This window comes from Somniosus microcephalus, chromosome 1 (genome assembly GCF_052327205.1).
Source record: "Somniosus microcephalus isolate GS21.2 chromosome 1, FLI_Smic_1.0, whole genome shotgun sequence".
Classification (NCBI taxonomy): Eukaryota; Metazoa; Chordata; class Chondrichthyes; order Squaliformes; family Somniosidae; genus Somniosus; species Somniosus microcephalus.
In genome coordinates, this window is record NC_140987.1 from 460,212,547 (window position 1) to 460,231,501 (window position 18,955).

The following is an 18,955-nucleotide window of genomic DNA, read 5'->3' on the forward strand; positions in this document are numbered from 1 at the left end:
TTTTTGAGGATGTAACTGGTAGAATAGATAAGGGAGAACCAGTGGATGTGGTGTATTTGGACTTTCAGAAGGGTTTCGATAAGGTCCCGCATAAGAGATAAGCATGTAAAGTTAAAGCACATGGGATTGGGGGTAAGGTACTGTCTTGGATAGAGAACTGATTGGCAGACAGGAAGCAAAGAGTTGGAATAAACGGGTCTTTTTCCGAGTGGCAGGGAGTGACTAGTGGGGTACCGCAGGGAACTAGATGTAATATCTCCAAGTTTGCAGACGACACAAAGCTGGGTGGGCGTGTGCTGTGAGGAGGATGCAGAGAAACTCCAGTATGATTTGGACAGGTTGGGTGATTGGGCAGATGCATGGCACATGCAGTATAATGTGGATAAATGTGAGGTTATCCACTTCGGTGGCAAAAACAGGAAGACAGATTATCTGAACGGCAATAGATTGGGAAAAGGGGAAGTGCAACGAGACCTGGGTGTCCTTGTGCACCAGTCGCTGAAGGTAAGCATGTAGGTGCAGCAGGCGGTTAAGAAGGCAAATGGTATGTTGGCCTTCATAGTGAGAGAATTTGAGTACAGGAGCAAGGATGTCTTGTGGAATTCTCTGCCACACAGGGCAGTTGAGGGCAATTCATTCAATATATTCAAGAAGGAGTTGGATATATTTCTTGAGGCTAAAGGGATCAAGGGATATGGGGAGAAGGCAGGGACAGGGTACTGAATTTGGATGATCAGCCATGATCTCATTGAATGGCGGAGCAGGCTCGAGGGGCCGAATGGCCTACTCCTGCTCCTATCTTCTATGTTTCTATGAATTGCGAGGCCCCCCTTCCCAAATCTCAAGGTTGGCTATGTTTCTATGTGCCACACAAGAGGTTATTAAACAAAATTAGGGCTCATGGGTTTGGGGGTAATATACTTGCATGAATTGAGGATTGGTTAACGGACAGAAAACAGAGAGTAAGAATATACCGCTCATTTTTGGGTTGGCAGGCTGTAACTAGTTGGGCACCGCAATGATCAGTGCTTCTTGAACATATTTAATGAATTGGCCTCAACTGCCCTGTGTGGCAAAGAATTCCACAGGTTCACCACTCCTTCCATGGCAAGAACATCCTTCCTCAGATAAGGCGACCAAAACTGCACACAATACTCAAGGTGTGGTCTCACCAAGGCCCTGTACAACTGCAGCAAGACATCCTTGTTCCTGTACTCAAACCCTCTCGCTACGAAGGCCAACATACCATTTGCCTTCTTAACCGCCTGCTGCACCTTATCGAAAGCCTTCTGAAAATCCAAATACACCACATCCACTGGTTCCCCCTTATCCATTCTGCTAGTTACAACATCAAGATTTCTAAGATTTGTCAAACACGAATTCCCTTTCATAAATCTGTCTCGACTCAAAAATCTGTGTTGACTCTGCCCAATCCTATTATTATTTTCTAAGTGCCCTGTTACCACGTCCTTAATAATAGATTCTAGCATTTTCCCTACTACTGATGTCAGGTTAACTGGTCTGTAGTTCCCCATTTTCGCTCTCCCTCCTTTCTTAGTGGGGTTACATTTGCTACCTTCTAATTTGCGGGAACCGTTCTAGAATCGATGGAATTTTGGAAAATGACAACCAATGCATCCACTATCTCTATAGCCACCTCTTTCAAAACCCTAAGATGTAGGCCATCAGGTCCAGGAGATTTATCGGCTTTCAGTTCCATTAACTTCTCCAGTACTTTTAAAAAAAATTAATAATCATTTCTTTCAGTTCCTCATTCTCGCTAGACCCTTGGTACTCCAATATTTCCAGGAAATGTTTTGCGTCTTCTTCAGTGAAGACAGACACAAAGGGCCGTATTTTGCGACCCTTACGGGTGCGTACGCGCCCATAAGGGCCGTGCAAGTTCCGGGGTTTAGGCATGCGAAGAGCATGCGCTAAAACCTGGAACTTGCGATGTCAAGAATCCTCTTGACAGAACTCCCGCACCCCCGGGAGATGGGCCTCTGTGGGGGGAAGAGTTGCGCTATTTGCAACTTCCGCCCGGTGAAATTCTTACGTCTGCTTTTACCAGCATAAGAGTTTTAAAAAATAGAAAAATAAAATTTTATCACTCATTTATACATTAAAAACCCTGGCCAATAAGTTTATTTTTAGCCCCGTTAAAACATATTTTCAAAAAATTAAATGTTTAAAATATTTAAATAACATTTTAATTTATTTTAAATATAATTTTTAAATTTTTTAAATTTCAGGTGTACCCAGAGAGGCCCAGAATCGCAAGCCTCCATACCTCCTGGGCCACCAGGTAAATGCGTAGATTTTTTAAAGGTTGGAGGCATCCACCCATAGGAAACCTCCGATCGCAAATTTTGTGCTTTGTTTAATTTCTCTGTTTTTATGTCTCTCACTAGTTTACTCTTATATTCTATTTTCCCTTTCTTTATCAATTTCTTGGTCCTCCTTTGCTGAATTCTAAAATCCTCCCAATCCTCAGGCTTACTACTCTTTTTGGTAACATTATAAGCCTCTTCCTTTGAGCTAATGGGCCAGAAATTCCAGAACGGGGCTTGCAGCGCGTGCAAGCCCCGTATTTGCACTTACCCCGCGCTCCTGCCGATCAGCTTCTGGGACGCCTGAACTTGGAGAAATTGAAAGCACATTCCCGGGCAGCGTATGACGTCACGCCGCCCAGGAGTGCAGCCAGCGCGGACCCAGGAGCGTGCAGTGTAAGTGAGACACGCCCCTTGAGGTCTCAGTTTCACTGGACACGCCCCCAATGTTTCTGTCAAGCTGCTTTGCTTTTTTACATGCAAAGCAGCAGTTTAAATAGGTTTTTGGAAGTTTTTTGAAGATTTTGGTAACTTTTATAAACTTTTTTAAATGTTTACATTATTTTGAGTAATCTGAAGTAGTTTTAAAGAGAATTAAAGCAATTTAAAGACTTTTAAAAGCCCTAAAAGAATTTTTTAAATTCCATTTATTTATTTAGCAATGTCGTCGTCATACGTGTCTTCACACTGTTCCCTTTGGGGAACTGTATGAAGTGGTGGAAGGATTTATGGCCGTGATTAACGCTCATTCCGTGACCGTAACCATCTTTGAACCCGCCATTAGGGCGGTTAGTCCTATGGCGGGAGGGTTTTACGGGCTCCCACAAGCTATACAAGGAGGGGGGGCCACCCACACCCACGGACGCAAATATCCCACTGGATGTCAACCCAGAATTTAGAGCCGGAGCTCCGACTCCACTTGCCGGGACTGTCTGGAGCGGGGTTCGAAACCCTACCCTGATCTGGCCCAGCGGCGGGGATCCTACCGCTATGACAAACGCCCAATCCGATTAGCTACGTGAAATGGCAGCATAGGGCTCCAGTCACGGGGAGGGAAAAGGCGCAGGAAACGTATGGGTGTCACCTTTTGTGCGGAGTGGGCCTTTTGCGTAGCAGTAAGCATCCCCGCCGCTGGGCCAGAAGGAGTAGGGTTTTGAACCCCACTCCAGACAGTCCCGGCAAGTGGAGTCGGAGCTCCAACTTTAAATTCTGGGTGGACATCCAGCGGGATACTTGCGTCCGTGGGTGTTGGTGGCCCCCCCCCCCAGATGGGTTGTGGGAGCCCGTAAAACCCTCCCGCCATAGGACTAACCACCCTAATGGCTGGTTCAAAGATGGTTACGGTCACGGAATGAGCGTTAATCACGGCCATAAATCCTTCCACCACTTCATACAGTTCCCCAAAGGGAACAATGTGAGGATACGTGCGATGATGACCTCTTGCGCAATGCACCTCCTTGGACCCTCAGTCGCAGATGCGAGGGGGCAAGTCGTGCAAGTGTTAAATTTTTTATTTTATTGACATGTAAAATGTTGGCCCAATAATTCCCTTCCAAATGCGCTAGTACGGTCGGGGTACTTACGCATCTGGCCGGATGAAATGCCGGTTTTCAGCATGCACAGTGCATGTGGGGAAAACCGGCATTTCCTGTCCTCTGAACGAAGGGGTTCAGAGGCAGAACGCATGCGACTGCACAGGCAGCGCGTGCGCAGTATAATTCGCCGCTTTCATTAATGCTTTCAGTGAGGTCCAGTCATTACAACTTACACATGAAAAAAGCATGGGTACAGTTGCTACAGAGGCTGCGGAGGAAGATATTTCTTATCGTGGAGCTTCTGAAAGTATGTATGTCTGTATATATTCCTTTGCGTGTTATGTATATATTCCTTTACTTATGTGTATGAATGTATTATTTAATTATGACTTTCAGAGAAAGTAACTTATTGGAAAATCATAATTAAAAACATACATTCATAGTAAAGGAATATAAAACATACATACATATACGTAAAGGAATATATGTGGACATACATACATAACTCATTCTCACATTCCATTCACACAGCCACAATTGCTCCTTCTACCTACCGTTCTGAAAAGCCTTTAAAAAAAAAAAAAAAATTTTAACTTTAAAACTTACTTAAAATTTCTTAAAATAACTTCCCTCCCTTTCCCAAACAAAAATATTGCATTTCAAAAGCTCCACGATAAAATATATCTTCCTCCGCAGCCAATGAACCACTTTACACTTGCTTTTTTTCAGTGTAACTTCTAAGGACTTAACCTCACGGATTTCATGAATGAAATCCACGAAGTTCACTGCGCAAGCGCTGCCTGTGCAGTCGCACGCGCTCGAGGTCTGGAAATGCCGGCGTTCCCCGCATGCGCTGTTCATGCTGAACGCCGGCATTTCCAACGGCCAGAAGCGTGAGTAAGCCGACCACACTCACGCTTCTGGCCTGGAATTTCTGGCCCAATACTATCTAACTTCTCGTTAGCCACGGTTGGACCACTTTTCCTGTGGGGTTTTTGTGCCTTAAAGGAATGCAAATTATGTTGTAAATTATGTATTAATTCTTTAAATGCTAGCCATTGCTTCTCTTCCGTCATATCTTTTAATGTAGTTTGGATTTAACTAAATCACTTTCAAATTCAATATAAAATTCTATCATATTATGGTCACACGTCCCTAAAGGCCCCTTTACTACAGGAAACTTTGTTATATCCGGCACCGAGCTGTTGCCGATCTATCAAAACTGCCGGACATACAAAGTTAATGTTGAAGCATACGGAGGTTTTCATCTCCGTATCTGACAACAAACACTGTTGCTTAGCAACTGCTTCAAACAGTCGGCCCGTACCTTGGAAGCGTCTCTGTAGCTTAGCAACAGATTCAGAGTGACTTTCCAGAGCCCGACTGTTGAAAACAAAGCCACGAGAAGAAAAAAAAACCTAACAAAACGGCTCCCGATTTCTGCCGGTAGATCGAGGTTTCCGGACATACAACCTCCGGATAAACCAAAGTCTCCTGTACAAGGTTATTAATTAACCCTTCCTCATTGCACAATACTAGATCTAAAATAGCCTGTTCCCTAGTTGGTTCCTCAACATACTGATCTAGAAAACTATCTTGTATACATTCCATGAATCTGTCCTATTACTGCAAATGTGGTTTGCCCAGTGAACATGTAGATTAAAGTCCCCCATGATTACTGTATTACCCTTGTTACATGCGCCTCTAATTCCTGATTTATACTCTGCCCTACATTACAACGACTATTTGGGGGCCTAAACTCCTAATGTTTTCTGCCCCTTGCTGTTTCTTAGCTCCACCCAAACTGATTCTATTTCTTGATTTTTGGAGCTTAGATTCTTTCTCTCTGCTGTCTTTATCCTATCCTTTATCAGGGCTACCCCTCCTCCTTTTCCATTTTGCCTATCTCTTCTAAAAGTTAAGTATCCTAAAATATTTAGTTCCCAACCTTGGCCACATTGCAACCATGTCTCCGTAATGGCCATTAGATTAAACCTATTCATTTCTATCTCCGCTATTAATTCATCTATTTTGTTGCGAATGCTTCGCGCATTCAGATATAGTGCCTTTAGCTTTGACATATTTCTATTTTTCCGTGATGTCACCTTAGTCACTGATGCCTTATTACCTTTGTTACTCTCTCTGTCCCTTCCTGACCCACTCTACTTATTTTTACCCCAAACTCTACTGCTCTAGAACCTTGACATTTCTCTCAATGCTTTTAAATTTACTCTTTCCTGAATCCTCCCACCACCCCCTTCATCAGTTTAAAGCCCTGTCTACTGCCCTAGTTATTCAGTTCGCCAGGACACTGGTCCCAGCCTGGTTTAAGTGGAGCCCGTCCCAGCGGAACAGCTCCCTCTTTCCCCAGTACTGGTGCCCCATGAACTGAAACCCCTTTCTCCCACGCATTTAAACCTCTAATCGGTTTGTCCCTGTGCCAATTTGCGCGTGGCTCAGGTAACAATCCAGAAATTATTACCTTTGAGGTTCTGCTTTTTAATTTGGATCCTAGCTCCTCAAACTCCCTCAGCAGAACCTCATTCCTAGTTCTACCTATGTCATTGGTTCCTACGTGGACCACAACAAGTGGATCCTCCCTCTCCTACTCCAAGTTCTCCTCCAGCCACGAGATGTCGCTTTTAACCCTGGCAGGCAACACAACCTTCGTAACTCTTGGTCGTGGCTGCAGAGAACAGCATCTATCCCCGACTATACTGTCCCCCACCACAACTACATTGCCTTTCACTCTCCCTCTGCCCCCGCCCAACTTGACTGGCCTCCTGCACCATGGTCAGCTTGCTCGTCCATCCTGCAGGCGATTCCCTCATCCACACAGGCAACAAGTGCCTCATACCTGTCGGACAAGGGCAAAGGCAGAGGCTCCTCCAGCACTGCACCTGGGGTCCCCTTACCTGCCTGCGTTGCAGTCACCCCTCCTGTCCCTGACCGCTAACCAGACCTGTACTATTACCTAACCCAAGGGGTGTGACTGCCTCCTGGATCAAAGTGTCCAGATAACTCTCCCCCTCCCTGATGCCCTGCAATATCTGCACCTTAGACTCCAGCTCAAAAACTCTGAGCTGACGTTCAAGATGCAGGCACTTACTGCAAACGTGGTTGTCCAGGATCACAATGCTCTCCACAAACTCCCACATGCTGCACCGCCATCCCTATATGACCTTGTTTTATTTAATTAAATTTGTAATTAGGTAACTTAGTTTACAGTGTAGTTTCTTGACTACTTACTTGATCTAGATTAAGTTACAGGTACTGAAATTAAATATCTACCTGTAACACAAAGCACTACAAATAGTGAAGGCAAAAAGCAGCAACTCCTTCCCCCTCTTCTCCCAATTCCCACTCTTTCCAAATTCCCAAATAAAACACACCGTTTAAGTACACTCCGTTTTAATCCCCGGTCTGTGCTCTGCAGACCTGTTTACTCTTATACTCTAGGAGCCTCACCCAATTTACAAGTGCTGACTCAGCTGCCCTGCTCCTGGTGATTAGCGCCTATTCAAGACAAACACTTACCACTGACGGACAGTTAACTGCCACTGGCAGGCAGCATCTGTTAACTACAGTTTTTAAAGTTCAAGGTTAAAATCAAAATGTTAAACTAAATTTCACTTTTTACATCTACTACTTACCCAATAGTTACCAGAAATTCCCACGCTTTCCAAATTCTCAAATAAAACAGTCTGTTTAAGTGCGCTCCATTTTAATCCTGCTCTGTGCCAACAAAACAATCCTGATAACTGCCCACGTCCGAAGTAGCAACCCAGACAACCACCGTCTTGCAAAAAGGTTTCTGAACCTCCAAAGGTTGGTTTTAAAGTCCCCACCACTTATAGCAGGCGGGTTGGTGTCAACCTGATTTGCCCGCTATACGTAGTGAACGCTGTAAACAAGAAATTTACATAGAGTGCTGTCAGAACCCCATATAAATTTTAAAAACCTCCATTAAATCTCTTCTTAGCCTTCTCTGCTCCAGTGGAAACAGTCCCAGTCTCTCAGGTTTCTCCTCATAACTAGAGTTTCCCATCCCTGGCACCGTTCTGGTGAATCTACACTGTCCAGCTCTCTGGCTTTAATGTCCTTTCTATAATGGAGCAACCAAACTGCACCCCGGACTCCAACTGTGGCCTAAAACAACGCTTTGCATAAATTTGTCATAGTTTCTTTATTCTTGTACTCTGTTCCCATATATAAAACCCAAAATGTTAAAGGCCTTTTTATGGCTTCACCGACTCGCACTTTCAGGGAATTGCCTATTTGAGACCCTAGGTCTTTCTGTTCATCCATACCCTACAGCGCCTTTTCATTGAGCCCATATTTCCATTCCTTGTGTTTCTTTTCCCCCAAAATATCACCTCACACTTACCCACATTAAACTGTATCTGCCACCTGTCTGCCAACTCTGCTGTCCCGTCTGTCTTCCTGGAGTCTTTTACAACCCTCCTCACAGCTTACTTTTGTGCGGCCAACAAATGTCAATATTGTGCGCCCACGTCCAAGTCCAAATATATTTGAGAACAAAACTGGACCCAGCACTGACCCCTGGGGTATACCACTTCCAAACTGAGCAGCACCCATTAGCCTTAATTCTGTTTCTTGCCCATCAGCCAACTTTCTATCCATCCTTCGACATTTCCTCCAATACCATATACCAAATTTTTGTAATAAGCCTTGAGATACCTTATCGAATGACTTGAAAAATCCACACAAACATACTATGTTTACTGCATTCCATTATCCATTCTTCAACAAACAAAATTAGTCATACACAACTGGTCTTAATAAATCCCTACTGGGTGACCTCGACTGATCATGTATTTGTTTCCAAGTGCTCACTAATTGAAATTACATTAGAAACTCAGAATCATAGAAATTCACAGCACAGGAGGCCATTCAGCCCATCTTGTCCATGCCAGCCGACAAAGAGCTATCCAGCCAAATCCTACTTTCCAGCTCTCGGTCCGTAGCCCTGTAGGTTACGGCACTTCAAGTGCATATCCAAGTACTTTTTAAATGTGATAATGGTTTCTGCCTCTAGCACCCTTCCAGGCAGTGAGTTGCAGACCCCCACCACCCTCTGGGTGAAGAAATTTCTCCTCAAATCCCCTCTAAACCTCCTACCAATTACTTTAAATCTATGCACCCTGGTTATCGACCCCTCTGCTAAGGGAAATAGTTCCTTCCTATCCACTCTATCTAGGCCCCTCATAATTTTATACACCTCAATTAGGTCTCCCCTCAGCCTCCTCTATTCCAAAGAAAACAAACCCCAGCCTCTCCAATCTTTCCTCATAGCTAAAATTCCTCAGCCCAGGCAACATCCTGGTAAATCTCCTCTGTACCCTCTCTCGTGCAATCACATCTTTCCTGTAATGTGGTGACCAGAACTGCACGCAGTACTCTAGCTGCGGCCTAACTAGTGTTTTATACAAATCACAAGCTTTCGGAGCGCTGCTCCTTCTTCAGGTGAAGGAGCAGCGCTCCGAAAGCTTGTGATTTCAAATAAAGCTGTTGGACTATAACCTGGTGTTGTGTAACTTCCTACATTTGTCCACCCCAGTCCAACTCCGGCATCTCCACACCAGTGTTTTATACAGTTCAAGCATAACTCCCCTGCTCTTGTATTCTATGCCTCAGCTAATAAAGGAAAGTATCCCGTTTGCCTTCTTAACCACCTTATCTACTTGTCCTGCTACCTTCAGGGATCTGTGGACATGCACTCCAAGGTCCCTTTGTTCCTCTACACTACTCAGTGTCCCACCATTTAATGTATATTCCCTTTCCTTGTTAGCCCTCCCCAAATGCCTTACCTCACACTTCTCCGGATTGAATTCCATTTGCCATTGTTGTGCCCACCTAGTCTATAGGTTGAAATTATTTTAACCCTGCATTTTGCTAATGGTTTAATAAGCTCTGTATCTAAAAATGTGCCTGAATTACATTACATTCCAAGAGAAAAAAATTAATAAAGCAAGCCTCACTTTATATTGGGTACAAGGGAAAGAAGTCAGCCCTTCAGATATTGTCCTCAATTACCTCCCGATTTAGTCGTAATTTTGCACTCTGCTGTACCCAAACGACAAACATGAAACAGCCATAATTAAAAATCACTCATTTTAATTAGAATAAACCCAACAGAATGAAGCTGAACTTTTTTTCCCTGCAGAACTACGGAATAAAAGAAATGGGACGCTCATGCAGATTTAAGAGACTTCAAGTTACACACTGAGCGGTAAAATGTCTCTGCTGCAGTAACGTTTCAACATGAATTGCTGCTACATTACTTTAACGAGGACCGATTGGAACATGAGGCAGTGAAGTTGGAAATACAAACCTCTGCACAAAGGTGGAAGTAACAGAGCAGGATGGTAGCTTCTGAGCAAGTGATGAGGAGAATGATGAACACCAAGAACAGGAAACCAAACATGTAATACATCTGATGAGACCTGAAAATGGAAGATATAAATTAATTAGTGCAAGGCGAACACTGCAAAAACCCGATAAATACAAGCAAAAAATCTGTCGCTCGAGCAACTTCTTACAATACGTCCAGAGACAATGCCTTGGGTGCAGAAACAACTGCAATAATTACAATTAAGTAAACTCCGAGGGTAAAGCTTCTGAACCAGTTCGAGCAAATTGCGTACTTCTATATTCCCAAGAAATGTTGCTGCGAACCTGATGCTCTTCGCCGTGCCACCCACCCCACATTGATCCTCCAATTCTAGCCCTTTGCACATGTGGCCCCTATTGGTAGCAGAGCCTTCAATCACCTTGGAGCCATTTGCCTTAACTCTCTCCCCAAGTCTCTACACCTAGCCACTTCTCTCAAAATCCATCTTTTTGGTCACCCTTCCTAATCGCTCCCTCTCAACACCCACTTCTGTCTATTGCCACTTGTGATGTGCCTTTGCATGTTTTTTTTTACGTTACATATGCTAATATAAATGCAAGTTGCTGTCCCCTAAAACCACACTGCTAAACACTGAAGTAAAAGGTAGCTATTATATTTTCTGCACTGCGAAAACCCTTAACTACACCCTCTTCATCTCTTGACATGATTTCTCAAATGTCCTGTTTGCTGGCCTCCACAAATTCCAAATCATCCAAAACTCGCTGTCCATACCCCAATCCCATTCGAACCAGACAATGAAATGAAGGACCAGTTAATCTGTCTTTGGTGTTGGTCGAGAGGGAATGCTGCCCAGGATACTGGGAAAACTCAACTGGAACCACAACCTGGTGACTCAGAGGCAAGAGTCACGCTGACTGAGTCACGCTGACAGGTCTAGAATTTGTACGGCTTGCATCTTTATGGAGTGGCTATCAACATCTTTCTGTTTGAAGTGCAGTGTGCCATGTGGAATAGTACAAGAACCACTTTAAGCATTGCTCTAGATGGAGAAATTAAATGGGTATTTTATAAATGTCCAGCTTCTGATTCTCAATCACAGTTGCTGGATTCAATCTGCATTGCCAACACAGCCTTACTAATGCACAACCCACGTACAACACTTGTATCACTGGCCTGTTTAGGACAAGTTTTGTGTGTCAGTGCGGCAGTAAAAGCTGACAAATTAAACACACTGAAAAGAAAACATGGCTAACATCCAAGTATTTTTTTAAAATTTAAGTGCTGATTCTAAATGCTTAAGGCTCAAGGAAACATACACTGCTGAGGGTTGCTGTAAAAAAATAACGTTCCCAAGTCCTGAGCCTGATCCCCTCGGTATTTTGTAAAGTTACACAGGATTTTAAGAAAGTGGATGTTCCCACTCGTGAACTCAAATTGTATTAAATCACAGCTCTCTCTTCTCGCCTGGAGAATTTGATTTGCAGCCAGGCAGCTTAAACAAGGTATTACTTGGCTAGAATGGATTCTGTAACCACCAGTCACAGACTGGTAACACACTCTTGGATAACTCAGTATCTGTCAAAACTTTAAATATTTACAGCTGAAAGAGAGAGACAATTAATTCTTTTTCAGAACTCATTTCATTTCAACTCACCAGATACTGTTCAGAATAAAAAACAGCTGTATGAAAATGCAGCCGAACGGCAGGATGCCGCCCATGACGATGCCCGGTAAAGGTTTTGTGAAAAACGATTGCTCTGGAATTTGACGTGGAATCTGATTTGTGCGGACAGGGTGATCAATAGGCTGAAAGAAAAATGCATGAACAAAATCAATTGCACCGATCGAAGACAACTATAGCTTTTGTTGGTGCTCACTGCATTTAGTGGTCGGGTTTTCTTATTAGAACAGTGAAAACAGAAAACCTGCATATATTATCCAAGGAACGCAGTTACACTCGACAACTGACTGATAATTTCTTTGAACACCAGCGATGGTTTAAATGATCCCTAATGTGGGATTAAAATGCACTTCATTCAACCAGAGTCCAGCACGTGTTTATACTCTGTTTTGCATATTTATGACTTTATTTTGTATTTATTATTTTATTTTGCTACATCTCAGTTTTGTGCATTTGCTGTTCTTACAGCCAAGTGCATTCTATATTCTGAATATTCCCAACGCAAATTCTTAAAATAGAATCAGCTATCAGCATGGGCCAGAGTTAAGAGGGGAAAAATGGTAAGGTAATTGTAAGGATTTCGGGGGCTTCTTTTAAACTGGTTTACGGTAATCTACCTGGCCAGCAGTCTTTTTGCTGCTGCACTCTAAACCAATTTCGCTACCGCTCCTTTAGTTCTGAGTGGAGGAACTTATAATTAATGATATTAAAACGGAACACGTGGTTTGGATGAGAGAAAAATATCAATCTTTATTAACTAAAAGAAACTACAATCACAATATCAAACTATCCCACACGAACACAGTAAAATTGTAAAACTATATATCAAGGGGGTACACACGGCAAAAACTATAAACTATAACGAACATCCTGCACATTAAAGCTTCACTTGTTTCATTTTGTATGAAAGTAAAATACTGACTGCAACTTTTCAATTACACATCATGTCCCTCACATAGAAGATGTCAACCCTCCACAATTTACAACCCTATTCAATTGCTGTTTCTGATGTCCCCCACTGATTGATGTCTGTTAAAACTCACTTAAAGAAATAATTCTCGGGATGTGGGAGTCACTGGCAAGGCCGGCATTTATTGCCCGTCACTAGTTGCCCTGGAGAAGGTGGTGGTGAGCTGCCTTCTTGAACCGCTGCAGTCCGTGTGGTGAAGGTGCTCCCACAGTGCTGTTAGGGAGGGAGTTCCAGGATTTTGACCCAGCGACGATGAAGGAACGGCCGATATATTTCCAAGTCAGGATGGTGTGTGACTTGGAGGGGAACTTGGCAGTGGTGGTGTTCCCATGCGCCTGCTGCCCTTGTCCTTCTAGGTGGAAGAGGTCGCGGGTTTGGGAGGTGCTGCCGAAGAAGCCCTGGTGAGTTGCTGCAGTGCATCTTGTAGATGGTACACACTGCAGCCACGGTGCGCGGTGGTGGAGGGAGTTAATGTTTAAGCTAGGGGATGGATTGTTTTGTCCTGGATGGTGTCGAGCTTCTCGAGTGTTCAGCTGCACTCATCCAGGCAAGTGGAGCGTGTTCCATCACACCCCTGACTTGTGAGTGGTGAAGAGGCTTTTGATAGTCCTATATATTGTGTGGCATACAGCATAAACATATATTCTTCAAATAAAAAACAAAATAAACCAGCAGCAAATGTAACAATCATAAATAAAAATGTTTACCTGCTCATGAGAAGTGAGTGCATCATACGGGAGGAAATTTTTTAAAAAAGCTTGCACCAAACAAGTCCATGGTTAAAACAGTAAACACAAATGGTTGGGTTCACAATACACAGATCCAATGCAATTGTCACCGTGCATGGATTAAATTATGTCATGATAATTTAACAACTGATTTGACCATTCATGGTCTGTTTGCCTATGCATGTTGATGATGTGTACAGGATGTATGCATTCCTCAAATCCCCACGTCATTATTTCCAGCGACAGTGACGGAAGAAATGACAACTTAGAGAAGAGCTGCAAGCATCCATTTTCTTCAGGGGAGATCGGAGAAGGAAATTAGTGCTCTTATATTAAGCACTAAACAACTTGAGTAGCTGCAAAGTCCACGATATAATTATTATATATGGACTCCTGACTGAGCAAAGTTGATGGGCTTTCTCTCACATTGGATTTTCCCATGTTGCTGTTTGGAAGAAGTGTTCCAATGCACACCGATCCCATTTACAAGTTTCCTTATTGCCAGAACTTTTGTTGGTTTTTCTGCAACCCTTGTCATTTCAGTTTTGGACATTTCATTGACCATTTGCAGCAAAAATTTAAACGAACAGACTTAAGTCACAAGGTAGGTTCGGACGGAAAGGGCCCACTGTCCCATTTCATCTCATTCTTCTGTTAGGGCACCCAAGTATTTTTTGATAGTCCAGTATCCTGGCCCCAACCATCCTTCCCGCTAACCTACTCCAGCTGTTGATCACCCGCTGTGTAAGGAAATACTTTCCCATGTCACTTAAAAATGTGCCCTTCGCAAACCTGACCCTTGTCCTGTTGCCCTGGCCCATCTAAAAACTGTTTGGGGATCATTTACTCGAACTCGTCCCAGACAGAATTTATTTTCCCATGGTTTCGCATCTACGCGCACACACAGCAAATCGGCTTTTCAGCTTACAAGTGTATGAGCAGCAACCATTTTGTGAAACTCACCCTTTTCTTAAATCCAAAATAGGCACCAACAAAAGTCAGCGGTACGGAAATTCCAAACCACATTGCCAAAATCGCTACCAGTGTCCCAAAAGGAATGGCAGCTGATGATCCTTCCACCCAAAGGATGAGGTTTGTGAGAAAGAAATCAATGAAGACAATTCTGTGAATGAAAGGAACGTGTTAAGCTTAAACGTAGTGCAGCAGCATGATTCCATTCGTCACTCTACCTAAACCTGGCTTAAAAAAACATCATAAATGCCTTCACAATTGTATTTACAGAGCTTTTACATTCACCAAGACTGCAGTGAGTGAGCCAGATTAATCCAGGAGAACACATTCGCCAAATTAAGCAGGTACTATGGAGAGGCTAAACGAAAGCAAAATGTTTACAAATTTTAGCTTAATTTCCAGACCACCCGTGCCAATTTAATTTTAGCTTAATTTCCACTTAACTGGAACAATAGAACAAGAGGAAGAGGCTGAAATTTTGAAGCAATTTTTCATTCTTAAAAACACGAGATTAATACTGGCTAAAAGATCACCATCAGAACATTAATCCGATAGCAAAATACAGATGCTGGAAATCCAAAATAACAGAAAACGCTGGAAAAACTCAGCAGGCCAGGCAACATCCGTGGAGAAACAGGGTCAACTTTTCAGGTCGAAGACAGAGTCCTGACGAAGGGTTTCGACCTGAAACGTTAACTCTTTCTCTCTCCACGGATGTTGCCTGGCCTGCTGAGTTTTTCCAGCGTCTTCTGTTGTTATTTACCATCAGAACATTGCTGCATTGTCAGTCCTCGTCGTCACCGGACACGGTATAATCTTGGGCAATTGATGTTCTGTGCGACAACGTGACACAACAATCAAAGCCACCTTCAGAAGACCATCAAGGCAGGCACCAGGCCCAGGAGGTCTCGGCACTGGCTAGCACCACTACATAGAAGATTCAATGGTTGAATTGGAAGGAATCTCAGGGCCCCGATTACATTCACAAACTTTCCCCCTTGCAGCTCAGGATGTGCTGGAAATGGGGTTTGGGGTCCCCTCGATCAAGTCTGGTCTCCATATCACAAAAAGGATATAGAGTAGAGGTTATAACCACCAGGGAAGACTGAACAGGCTGGGGCTCATCTAGAAAAGGGAAGGCAGAGGGCTGACCTAATAGAGATCTTTAAAATTATGAAGGGGTTCGATAGGGTAGACGTATAGAAGATGTTTCCACTTGTGGGTGAGACCAGAACTAGGGGCCATCGATATAAGATAATCACTGATAAATCCAATCGGGAATTCAGGAGAAACCTCTTTACACAGCGTGGTGAGAATGTGGAACTCGCTGCCACAGGGAGTGGTTGAGGCGAATAGCAGAGATACATTTAAGGGGAAGCTGGATAAACACACGAGGGAGAAAGGAATAGAAGGATATGCTGATGGGGTGAGATGAAGAGGGGTGGGAGGAGGCTCGTGTGGAGCAAAAACACTGGCACGGACCAGTTGGGCCGAATGGCCTGTTTGTGCTGTAAATTCAATGTAATCTGAATTCTTGGTTGGGTTACAATTTTGCAACATGCTCCAAATTGCTTTATTCCATGTAGAAGCTCATTTTAGAAATGAACATTGGAACATTTGACTAAAGCAGCAAAATGAAAATGACTTTGAATGATTCAGCATATAGTTTTGAAACAAGGGATCATACATTAAATAAGGCAAGCTACAAATGATGCAGATTACCTCAATGTATTTTAATATATACATTGACAAATGTAAACTCAGATCAAGTCTGTAACTAGATTCAGTCAGTGAACTGCAGTTGCACCCAACAGACTTTAGTCAGAAGGCCATGGTGAATATTGGATGAAATCAACAGTGCATTTTGGGGTTCAGTATACTGAGCATCATGATTAGCACAGGAATGTCCTCTGCCCACCCTGGACAGGTGTGCTACTTCATTAACAAACAGAAGACTCCTCCCAATGATGGGCAGAGGGTATTTATACTTTAAGCACCCCTTACTTCAAGACGACTACTTGACTGCTTTCCTTGTCAGCATCTCAAACTCCTCCCCAGATAGAGTTCAAGGTGCTCAAAGCCCCAGTGCTTCAATCTCGCACTCGATCTCACTCACCAGTGAACCCAGACCTTGCTGACGTCTACTGGGTCCTTGTCCCTCAATCCATTAAATTCTACATTTTTGTCTTTGTTTACAAATCTCTCCACAGCCTTCCCGACCCTACCTCCGCAACTTCCTCCAGCTCTATATCTCAGTCCATGCCGTACGTTCTGTTATTCGTGGGTTCCTGTGTATTCCCCTCCACCAGCCGCTCCTCACTTGGTGGCAGAGCTTTCAGCCGTCTTGCTCCCTTCCTTCTTGCCTTTTAGAAACCTCAATCTATCCCTTTGACTGTGCTTTTGGCAAACTCTCCTAAACCCTCCATCGTTCAGTCTCTCTCTCCTAAACCCTCCATCGTTCAGTCTCTCGCTCTCTCTCTCCTAAACCCTCCATCGTTCAGTCTCTCTCTCCTAAACCCTCCATCGTTCAGTCTCTCTCTCTTAAACCCTCCATCGTTCAGTCTCTCGCTCTCTCTCTCCTAAACCCTCCATCGTTCAGTCTCTCTCTCTCCTAAACCCTCCATCGTTCAGTCTCTCTCTCTCCTAAACCCTCCATCGTTCAGTCTCTCTCTCTCCTAAACCCTCCATCGTTCAGTCTCTCTCTCCTAAACCCTCCATCGTTCAGTCTCTCTCTCTCCTAAACCCTCCATCGTTCAGTCTCTCTCTCTCTCCTAAACCCTCCATCGTTCAGTCTCTCTCTCTCTCTCTCCTAAACCCTCCATCGTTCAGTCTCTCTCTCTCTCTCTCTCTCCTAAACCCTCCATCGTTCAGTCTCTCTCTCTCTCTCTCCTAAACCCTCCATCGTTCAGTCTCTCTCCCTCCTAAACCCTCCATCATTCAGTCTCTCTCTCTCCTAAACCCTCCATCGTTGTCTCTCTCTCTCTCTCTCTCTCTCTCTCTCCTAAACCCTCCATCGTTCAGTCTCTCTCTCTCTCTCTCCTAAACCCTCCATCGTTCAGTCTCTCTCTCTCCTAAACCCTCCATCGTTCGGTCTCTCTCTCTCTCTCTCTCTCTCTCTCTCCTAAACCCTCCATCGTTCGGTCTCTCTCTCTCTCTCTCTCCTAAACCCTCCATCGTTCAGTCTCTCTCTCTCTCTCCTAAACCCTCCATCGTTCAGTCTCTCTCTCTCCTAAACCCTCCATCGTTCGGTCTCTCTCTCTCTCGCTCTCCTAAACCCTCCATCGTTCAGTCTCTCTCTCTCTCTCTCCTAAACCCTCCATCGTTCGGTCTCTCTCTCTCTCTCTCTCTCTCTCTCTCCTAAACCCTCCATCGTTCGGTCTCTCTCTCTCTCTCTCTCTCTCCTAAACCCTCCATCGTTCAGTCTCTCTCTCTCTCTCCTAAACCCTCCATCGTTCGGTCTCTCTCTCTCTCTCTCCTAAACCCTCCATCGTTCAGTCTCTCTCTCTCTCTCCCCTAAACCCTCCATCGTTCAGTCTCTCTCTCTCCTAAACCCTCCATCGTTCGGTCTCTCTCTCTCTCTCTCTCTCCTAAACCCTCCATCGTTCAGTCTCTCTCTCTCTCTCCTAAACCCTCCATCGTTCAGTCTCTCTCTCTTAAACCCTCTGCCATCCAGTCCGTCCCTCTCCTAAACCCTCTACCGCTTAGCCAGACACACTCCTTTGCAACATTTTTCGATGCTGAAATGCAAGTTGTTATTGCTGAATTTTTATTCTGCAAGATTGGACGAGAGCCTAACTCTTGAGTAACAAGTCAATGAGTGGAATTAAACATCCAATCAAACGTTTCATTGTATAATATTTGATTTATAATTTTTTTCTTCAACTGCTATGTGAAAAGACCAATTTACACTAATGGCACAGTAGACTGGATGAGGTCAGTGGTTAAGGGGGAAAGAAAGCCTAAAAGCACTTTTTGTTTTATAGAAGTGATAATCAAACCTTATTTTCTTTGACATTTAAAACAGCATTAGAAATTTAAGGAAAGACTATTATTTTCTTCTATAGAGAGGAGAAGTACTTTGAATAAGTACTTTCCTTCTGCTTTACATAAATGAGGTGCTACGCAATTTAAGAACCGATTTACACTAATGGAACAGTGCAGTCAGTTGTTAAAGGGAAAGAACATAAAGGAATGGTTCTCGGCAAATGTACGATATAAAGGTGTGAGTTTAGGATTGGTGGTAAGGAGCGAGAGAATCGGAGGGAAGGAAGGAGTGCAGCACAGTTAAAATGCTAAACTTGCAGTGTAAAGCTGTTGGGTCCAGACACTTTATAAACCAACCCGCCTGTAATTTCTGTTTAGG

The 18,955-nt window shown here is 43.8% G+C and overlaps 1 protein-coding gene across 1 annotated transcript in view; it reads right to left on the reverse strand.

The window, feature by feature from the left end:
- Window positions 1-18,955, reverse strand: part of tm9sf5 (transmembrane 9 superfamily protein member 5) — a 153,539-nt gene that overhangs the window by 30,197 nt on the left and 104,387 nt on the right. Inside the window, exons 13-15 of the mRNA XM_086002271.1 lie at window positions 14,584-14,743; window positions 11,896-12,047; window positions 10,221-10,332 (exon numbers count right to left, since the gene is read on the reverse strand). Of these exons, the coding sequence (XP_085858397.1) occupies window positions 10,221-10,332; window positions 11,896-12,047; window positions 14,584-14,743 (424 nt within the window). The remainder of the gene's footprint in view (window positions 1-10,220; window positions 10,333-11,895; window positions 12,048-14,583; window positions 14,744-18,955) is intronic.